This window comes from Theobroma umbraticum, unplaced genomic scaffold, assembly GCF_002168275.2.
Source record: "Theobroma umbraticum cultivar Fairchild unplaced genomic scaffold, ASM216827v3 scaffold_147.0, whole genome shotgun sequence".
NCBI lineage: Eukaryota > Viridiplantae > Streptophyta > Magnoliopsida > Malvales > Malvaceae > Theobroma > Theobroma umbraticum.
This window is the reverse complement of record NW_018397259.1, coordinates 10,091,510-10,101,529: the sequence shown is the minus strand read 5'-3', so window position 1 is coordinate 10,101,529 and position 10,020 is coordinate 10,091,510. Positions and strand designations below refer to the sequence as shown.

Genomic DNA, 10,020 nt, shown 5'->3' with positions numbered 1-10,020 from the left:
ATTTTGTATTTAACAGACAAACAAAGCAAATGACAGAAGAATAGAGATAACGAAAGAGCAGACCAAAGAATGCAAAACAGAAAGAACTAATATATAAATAACGAGCTTATTGAGCCAAATAATCCGAATGGTAAGAAATTGGAAACGGCGGCTTTCTCCGTTAACTATAGCTACGAACAAAGAGGCAACTGAGAATCAAAGTGAAAGGTTCTATTCTGTTGTTTTGGGTGGAGAGTAGAGGAAAGTGAGAACGAGAGAAGGGAAAAAAGGATAATGGAAGACAAGCAACAAAATTAAATGAAAGGGTAATGAGAATCGAAGAGCAAGGGCAGGTAAAGTAAGATAGTAGTGACGAGTTGAGCAGAAACGTAGACATGGCAATGAAATTAAAATATGGTTTTGATTCTTCTTGTTTCTTCAACTTGCTGTACAATTATACTATATATTTTCTAACATACCAAGCTCCGCGTGCTCATATGCCACTAAAAACAATTCACTTTAAGCTTAATAAAATACATGGGTTGGGCTATAGGTCATGTCCACAACAATTACATATTAAATCTTTCCCAACTTGTTGTACATCTCGATAAATGAAGGGTTTAGATTGATGAAAATTGCTTCGGGAACCTAAGAGGAGACCGGGGTCCTTGATAATTGCGTATGCAACTTGTTATTATTAAAAGGGTCCTTGATAATCGACAAGGGAGGGGGCTGAAAATATATACATACTACAGTGAAAGTTTAATCTAACAATGAATTAACATTCTATTAAATTCACCCCGGGTTAAAATGAATGAAGCATTAGTCTTCAGTAATCTTAAGTCTCTATTTGCCCTACTAATTTTCAGCATGATAAATCTATATAAATGCCTATTGGATGATGATTATTTCCAGACTCAGAGATTATTTAGTACTCAAAAATACAAGAAATGAGAATTACTACTGTGTTTATTAGGCAAAAAAAATTAATAATAATAATAGTATTACGTCTGTTTCCACGAAAAAAGAAAAACACTCGGGAGGGGTTAAGTACAAGCAAAGTAAAACTACAACTATGAATCAAGTAGGTGGATTATACAAGAATGGGGCAAATTCCTAAACATTTGCGCTTTACTTTTACATAAGCTTGGGGTTGGGACATATGGCAGACTAAAAAGCAAGAACCTAATCATCTACATTTCATAAATTACACAAGACACTTTGGGATAGTTGTATAACATATCTCATCTTTGTAACTGATCCGGTGTGTGATTGCTAGTTGTAGATGACGACGTCGTCCTACCATTCAGCACACCGTTATCCACCGGTTGACTCACTCCCCATTTCCCTTCCGATTCTGTGGGTTCCATCACTTTAACCGATCCATCGCTCAACCCGATTGCAAATTGGTTCGCCTCCATCGGATGTGCAGCCACCACAAGTGGGTATACAGCTTGGTTTCTGTAAAAAACAGTATACTCATTATGAAAGCAACAACAGAAAAATTTGATTGCATGGGAATACAACAGATAAATTACCCCTTTAAGATTGCCTGGGACAAGTACACTGATGAAGAAATACGGCATCTAAGTCTCAGGCTATCAGCATCAAACACCCCAACATTACCATCACAAAAGGTAGCATAAACAGATTGGCTGTTACAGGAGTATGCTGCATAAGATATTGGCGCAGGCAGAACATCTTGAGGAACCCACTGCAGCATATCAATGGATTAGAAAGTGCTCCCTGTGTCATATGCAATATGTTTCATTAAATTCTATACCACTTTTCATCTTTCCTACCTGTCGTATGCGCTCCATCTTGGAGGCATCGTATATTCCTAACTGCGTTTCATGAACTACCAGCATGCGAATTTGATCAGAGTGAAACTGTACTCGTGTGTCACCTGTAGGTGCCTTTCCTGCTGGGATTTGGATTGCAACTGATTTCCTTTTCTCCCATGTATCAATGCTCCACACACACAGCTGCAGAGAACAGCAAGATGTTAGCAAGTAATAACATCACTCTATTTTTTATGATTACCTGAGGTTTTGTGTCATTTATACTCTGTAGATACGATATGAACTAAAATAAGTCAATATGACAAGCCTGGACACCACTTACGTAAGCATCAGCACCTGAAGAAACCAAGATATTGAGGCTGGTGGAAAAAGCCAAACCAGTTATTCGCTTTTGGTGACCTCTCAATTTTGATTTCACCTAAAAATTTAAAACAGAATACATTGGGACCACTTAAGAGAACAGGATAATACAAGGGGAAGAAGAAGAGTAAGAACACATCAAAAAAAAGTTAGAAAGTATCACCTCATCCACCCGAACATTGTAAATATGGATAGTTGAATCCTCCATTCCAATTGCTATGATATTATTATCCTGAGGGTGGAATGCTAGGAAGGTTGAAGCTGGAGGAGGGGACATGAATGTTGTCATTACCTGCAAATCATGTGTTATTAGCATGCCAAACAAAAAGAACATTCAACACAAGAGCACATGAAGGCATACCTTGAAAGTCATCATGTTAAATAAAGAAACTTTGCCACCAGTGGCTGACATGACATAAGAATCATTCTTTGAGAGTGCTATGCATGGTACAGCCTCTTCCAGGTTGACACCTGAGACATCATTAGTCATAAGAAGACCACTATTTGGTTGCCAATGCTGTGGAACAACACTGGCAGTGGCCTTTAAAGTTTAAAGGACTTTAGAGTTCTCTCCATTAAAAAGAAATTATAGAGAAAATCTCACAAGTGAAACAAGTAATGTTATTCGAGAGAAAGTGTTGTACCTTCCCAGATGGACTCTGCTCATTGCGGGGCCACTTCCATAGCTTCTGAACACCGTTTGACCCAAGTGCCAAAATACCAACACCAGAATTGGTATATAGAAGCCGAACAACCTTCAAAGAGATGCAATGATTCAGAGCTCAATGGTACAAAAGCGAGGTATAAAACTGATTATCAGAAGAACTAACACACCTTGCTGGAGGTATCTGTGCTGTCAGGTAAGGTAACTAACCGACACTGAATAGGATCCACAATTTCAGCTAACTGCCAGGGTTTAGTCTTCTCTATCACATCATCCACAACTCTTGCCTTTTCAACACTTCTACCCAAGGGATCAACTCCATTCTTGGGTGAAAAACAAGCCAAAACAAAAAAATCAATTGCAAGAAGAACACCATAAGCATGAAAAACACTTTCAAACACTAGGCAACAGCCCACTTGGTTCCATTTAAAACACATGTTCCTTATTGCATGAAAAGAAAAATGAAAGGAAACATCCATAAGATAAAAAAATTTGGCACTTAAATCTAATTTCCTAATGTGCTTGTAGTGACAACCAAGAGAAAGATCAAAAAGTTCCTGTCCACAGGATGAACCATATGGTTAAGCTACAGGCTCCAACTACCCTATACTGTTCAGGAAAAAGTTCAATCATAAAGTGAGGAACAGCCAGCTAACATACAAGTATAGGAGAAGGCCTGACAGGAGAGCTCCTTTCCACTTTACAACTGACAGGACCAGCATTTGTAACTGCAGAAGGGCCAGAAGCCTAACCAACAGACACAAAAGTTAATACCTGCAGGTCTCAAGACATGCTTAAGGAAACATTAAGCCAACCCAAATGATCATAACCTTAATTGCAGCAGAAACAATGGGTGTTCTCAATGGATCAAAAGATGATGTTTCAGTCGCTCTTAAAGATCTGATACCCACAGCATTCGCAAGTATTTTGAATCCATTGTCTGCTGTGGTCACAGCAAGGAGATTTCCTTCCTTATTGAATCTCACACGGGGTAGACTCTGAAGCAATTAATATGATTGTTTAGAAACCCAACCTAATAACATATATGTTTTACATAAGAGCTATAAAATTTGAACATTTAACTTACAGGGAGTCCACCCTCCGCATCTGTGAAAGTGAGAAGATTGATATTATCCATGTCCCAAAACTTTATCTGGCTATCTTCTCCTGCAGCTAAAAAGTGATTTTGAGTCGTGTCAAATGACACCACACCTGCTGATTTCTTTCTAAACCCCACATAAGTCCTCTTTATTGCTCCTTCACTTTCATTCCACTCAACCAGAAAAGATTCACCATCTTTACTTGTTCCACAAGAGAACAATCTAAAACAAAAATTAAAAGTTAACAAAAAGTTCAGAATTAGAACGAAATGAATAACATGTAAAACTGGACAACAAAGGATTAATTAAAAGTGTTATCAGCAAACAAGCTTTTTGGGGAATGAACACAACTTCAAGTTTTTAACAGGAAGTTACTCAAATTCCTATCTTAAAATTCATTATCATACCTACTTCCATCAGCACTGTAAAGCATTGTAGTACACCAATGACCTGGAGCATCATAGTCAACTCTGGAACCCATATTATCATACAGCCAAGCCTTAATTTTCCCATCAACAGCGGTTGAAAATATGAACTGCAATGATGTAGATAATTAGCCAATGAAAGTATTAATTCCCATTCAAATAGAAAAGGTAAACTAAGCAGTGAATTGAACCAAAAAAAAAAAACTATAAGCTCCACAAGACACTGGCCTAAAGTGTTAAAGAGAGTGAATCAAATATTTGGAACAGTATAGCACCAGAAGGAAGCTCATCGAGGGTAAAGTTCTAAGTGGAAGTATGGAAATTGTTTGGACAAAGCTGGCAGCTCTGAGATTGATATTAAACGGGATGGGGAATCATAAACTACAGGTGGTGAGAGCACATTGCTTATACGAAAGTTCATGCATTTACCAAGTTGGTAGCAGGAATTGGTTATAGTTGCAGTCAAGACAGCAATAGAGGCAACTGATGCAGCAGTTTTGCAATTAAGGCTTGGTCACTTTTCCCTATTCTTAACACTAAAAGATATATATAATCAATAACGAATGACATTTTTTGTATTCTACCTGAATATTCTCTTTATGATGTGGGCAGATGGAATAAACCGGTGCATCATGACCTTCAAAATTAAACAGCTTTTGTCCCGTCATTGAATCCCACACCTGTTCCATTCTTTCATTAGGATAATAACAAGAAATATCCAGTTTAATCAAAAATTTACTGAAAATTTACTGTCTCACCTTTATGAGCTTGTCATCTCCACAGGTAACAATGCACAGTTGTTTGTTTGGATGAGCAAAAGCTAAGTCATTTACACCACCAACATGGGCATCAATCTGTCAAAAAAGAAGAATGAGAAAAAGTCAAACACCATGTAAACTTTTAGCCGGAGAAATAGAAAAAATATCAACTAACCTCTAAGCGCTGGATTAGATCATTTGGCCCAGGATAAGCATACAAGTGAATTAAGTGTTTGGAAAATGCAACCCCTGCAGCAAGAAAGGCAATAAGTACAAACACATGTGTAGCTAAAATGTCAGTAATCTATCAAAAAGGCACACACCTACAAAACTTCCATCAGGACTCCATGTCACACGGCTGACAGATATCGTTGCATCATTGACCATCAAAGCCTGCAAGTAACTCTTCCAACAAAATCAATTGCAATGTTGAAACCGATAGAAATTGCTAAAACAGACATGAGTCACATGACAGCAATAGTTCAATACATTTGAATAGCATAGAGAGATATCTCAGAAAGTAATGACACACAAACCTGAAATGTCATTGAACATGTTGACATTTCCCATATCTTGAATGGCTTTGTAACCAACCTCTCATGCATTCCAAGTTCCCAGAGCGTGATTTCACCATTAGCAGAACCAACTGCTCCAATGACATGATATCGTAAAAAGAGATTTTCTAGAGAGTCTTGGTGCAAATGATAAAAATAAACTTTCATACCAAGTAGCAAAGTGGATTGTGAAGGATTAAAATCCATGCTTGTGACTGTGGATCCTTGATGCATGGTCAAAGCCACTGTTCTTGGTAGGTCATCCAATGACCAAGCTTGCTGCCGTAAAGCTGTAGGATATGTAACCTAAAAATAGAGGCAGAGAAACATATTAAATTGGTAATGAAACAAAACCAAGGGAATCTAAGATTAGTTGGTTTGTAAAGTGACAGAACAAGTCACCAAATATCCAAAAATGAATAACTAAAATAGAAAAGGCATGAGAAATTACCTCCTCAACAGATGGAGCAGGCCGCAATCTTTTCATTAGGTGTTCATGGTCAGGGTTCTGATACTCAACCACGCCTGGCGCTGCTGGAGGTGTTCTTGGACGCTTCAAGACTGAAACTGTTCAAATGGAAATGCAGAAAACATCATGGCATACACCTACTAAGACATTTATATAATCTGACATCACGAAGTCATTTAGGCAATCCTCGTACGGTATTTGAAGAACAGACTAAAAGAGAAAAATAAATGTCTGTTAGCATCTTCAGTATCTATAGATTAAGTAAATAAAATGTTCCAGCTAACAAGATTTCCTTCCTTACGACTAATACAGCCAGAAATTATAAATAACGAAAATGGCATTCTAATATTAGAACACCAACTGGAACCAATCCACATCTAAAATTTCAACAAAACATTAAAAGGGGGTTTTGACAATTGAGACTAATGTTGGCTGATGTGCCTCTATAGAGCAATTGTCCATTCTGCCAGTCTTTGAAAAGCTATTTCCAGTGAATCAGCATTGCAGTTCTAACCTTGATTTTGTGGAACAGGTATGGATGATGCAGTGACAACAGCAGCTTGAACAGATGAAGAAGCAGAAGCATTGGCCATCCAGCCTGCCAAAGCACCAGCGTTAGCTGCTGCTGCGGTTGGTGGGAAGGGCTACATGCATAAAGTAGGACAAAGCATGTGTTGGTCAATACTCTAAAAATTATTATAGAAATGGGTAAATAAATACACATTCAAGGGCCAAAATGCTACAGATGTTTGGCATCATACATTGTGAGCTCCAAGTGATGTATAAGCAGCAGGTTTTGCAACCGCAGCAACTGGAAGATTGACAGGTGTAGGAGCAAGAGGACCATTTGGAGGCGCACATGTGTGATCTGTGAATAAAGTCTTGATGTCTGGATTTGGCCTTGGATTCTTGCATAGCTGATGCTGCCAGTTCAAGCTGTATGAACCAAAACTTGCAAATCAAAAGAAATAATAATAATATCTAACAAATTATATTTGCTTCCCAAATTCTCTAAAAGCAAGTATAATATCAACTTCACCTTTGGTTGATCAAAGTTCTTAGTCTTGAAGACTTCAAAGTAGGGAAAGCAAGCTTATCACGGAAAAGTGGATTTGCTTCTATGAGTTTTTTAAGTTCTATCAACATTATACTGCGGGCAGTTTTTGTATCCCCATATTTGGACAGCTGTTCATTTTCCCTGCATTCCAATGAGAAAAATACCATTACACAATTATGAATATTTCAAGCATTCATTTTCTATTGGCTTGCATGACACGGAAATTTTCTCTCAAAAAGATCAAGATTTCAACTAAGTTCAGCTGAACAAAAAATTCCTTACAATCAAATTCCTTGAGATAAACTATTTAAATTCAACTATCATGTTCCCTTTTTACCCAATCAAATTTCAGGACAAACAAACTGATTAGAGAATAGAAATCAGTCATTAATGCTATAGTTTGACAAATGAAAACTAACCAGTATGCTTTATTTGTGGGTGAAATTACCTGAAATTGTTCAGTGTCAAAAGTTGAGTGATTTCTTTGTACAATTCCTCATTAAATGTGGAGAACACCTTCAAATCACTCACCAATATTTCAACACCCTTTGCCTTGTCTTGCCTGCAATATCAATAAAATAAATTCAAACTACTTCACCAGGGAAAAAAATAGTTAAATTATTCATTAATGAACAATTTAAGGAATTCTGTTAGTGAAACAACAGAAGCATTAACAATACCGATCCAGTGCTTCCAGATACTTCTGCTTCCTTATCTCAAAGAATATCTTCATGGAATATCGGTTATCATCAACTTTTGTAAAACCAGATAAATACTTCTCAACTTCTTCCCATTCTCCTGCCTGAACTTTCTCTTCAAAGTACTTCATGTTGAAGAAAAAACCTGATTCTTTCTCAAGCCTACAGAAGATGACATTGTTTCAAACGTAAATTCACAACCACAGGGATGCTAATGCAAATCAATTCACTCTACTTGGTAAGGCCAGAATAATGTGCTAGGGAACAGAGAGACATTTCAAACAACTTATTATTACAAGTGAGTTATCAATTCTTCTTCTTTCTTCATTGAATTCTTTTCTTCCTTCTAGTAATTAAATTTTCAAACAACTTAAAACCAGGAAACAACAAATTCATTCCAAATTTCATTCACATCTTCGATTCTCAACAAATCAAACTTAGTAAAGACGAAAAATCAATGATTAAAATTCCATCGCATATTTTCCAATACTTAGAAGCAGCCTCTACGCCTGACAGAATTAAGGCATCAAAAACTTCCTTCACAACCAAAATCCTCTCTGATTTTCACTACTTATGACCACTAAAACTCAAATTACCGTAGCTATTTAAATTTCTATTAACTAATTTTACCACAATAACCCAAAAAAAAAAAAGGCAACCGCAAAACTTCAGATTCACAAATACCTCCTTCATTTCCTTCTACATGTACACACAAAACTAGATACGAAGACAAAGACAAAGATACGAATATACGGTACGTACGCGTATACAGAGAAATGAATAAAAAATAAAAACATAAAGATAAAAAAGGCTTACTTATGAACCGACTCCTTGAATTTCTCTTCCTCCAGAAACTGAAGTATGAGAAACACCAATTCTCTGCTTAACGACGACATTTTCTCCCCCCAAAGACAAAAAAGAACTTGATCTCCCGAAACCCGCCGAGTCGATGAACCACTCGAGCTCGAGTTAACTCAGTTCTAACTTCAAATCTGAATAAATTTGCAGAGATTTTCCTCAAGTCACTCTCTCTAGGGTTGATATCCGCTCGAATTTCGAGGATTTCTAGGGTTTGAAAGGCTGCGAGGAAGAAGAAGAAGAGAAGATAAAGAAGAGAGAGAGAGACTTTGTCTCGCTATCTTCGATGCGTTGTACAGGAGTCTTTCTTTTTCTACTGACCAATCAGTGAAAAATAGGTGCACTTATCATTATAAGTAAGATGACTTATCGGAGTTGCTGTCAGCTTATCATTGCGTGAGTTGATAGGAAAGCAAAGGGCCGGATTCGAAACCACTAATTCAAATCTAGTGAATATTCGGCACACACGTCCAGTCGGGTCCCCCAGCCTCCCTCCTTTCCTTTTCTTTTCGTAGAGTCGCTTTCCCTATTGCACGAGTTTTTCAACAAGGACCGAATTTTTCCGAGTGGCTAATTTCGTCGCGATATTTCTCTGTTTGACTGATTTTTTCTCCCTCTTTTTTCTCTTGCGATATATTTGAGGTCTACATTTTTATAGGCTCACGAGCCTTTTTATGTGGGTCCCACGTAGCCTCCCCTCAATTTTTGATTAAGATTTTTTTATTTTTTAGTATATTTTTCTGGATGTTGGTTTTACATTTTTTTTTAATTTTATTGGATAAATTTATGATGTCATTCAAAGGATTGGCGGTTGTCATTACGCTACATCTCAAATATAAAATAAAAAAATTAATTAAACACTATTAATTATTTTTTTTTATCATACACAAAAATGGATAGTGGGGCGCAGTTCATCCGAGCACTTCTCTGCAAGCCACGTTGGCAGGTGTCTATGTCCCGTGCCCACGCCCTTTAAATCGCGCGTCGATGTTTAGGAAAAGTAACGTGTGGTGCGCAGGCAGCGAGTCACAATGACAACGAAAGAAAAGTCTGATCCATGTGGGGCGGGGTGGCGGTTTTATCGCGAGAATTCGAGTTTTTCTCCTCACGCGACACGGTATGTGTTTTGTACAGCTTACTCGCTTTGGTTTTCGCTGCTGCTTTTTCACCGAATTCTCTTTGGTTGACCAATGAGAAGTTGCCATGTCAACTTCAATGCGTAAACTGAACATTGATTTGCTATGTGATGTATATTTTACTTCATTTTCTAAGTTCATGTGATCGAGATGGTATCTT

The 10,020-nt window shown here is 37.4% G+C and overlaps 1 protein-coding gene across 1 annotated transcript; it reads right to left on the bottom strand.

Moving 5' to 3' along the window:
• Nucleotides 1-930: 930 nt before the first annotated feature.
• On the bottom strand, nt 931-9,023 carry LOC110414665 (topless-related protein 3-like). Its single transcript, XM_021425993.2, has 25 exons — nt 8,683-9,023; nt 7,849-8,028; nt 7,617-7,730; nt 7,151-7,309; nt 6,873-7,047; nt 6,626-6,755; nt 6,094-6,209; nt 5,813-5,948; nt 5,625-5,734; nt 5,412-5,481; nt 5,264-5,337; nt 5,089-5,184; nt 4,915-5,010; nt 4,313-4,440; nt 3,893-4,127; nt 3,636-3,803; nt 3,466-3,552; nt 2,976-3,128; nt 2,786-2,896; nt 2,503-2,682; nt 2,305-2,433; nt 2,104-2,199; nt 1,782-1,964; nt 1,518-1,693; nt 931-1,440 (listed from the first exon to the last, which is right to left on the bottom strand). Exons 1-25 carry the CDS (start codon nt 8,760-8,762, stop codon nt 1,224-1,226), a joined length of 3,399 nt encoding a protein of 1,132 aa, XP_021281668.1. The 5' UTR covers nt 8,763-9,023; the 3' UTR covers nt 931-1,223.
• Nucleotides 9,024-10,020: the final 997 nt, after the last annotated feature.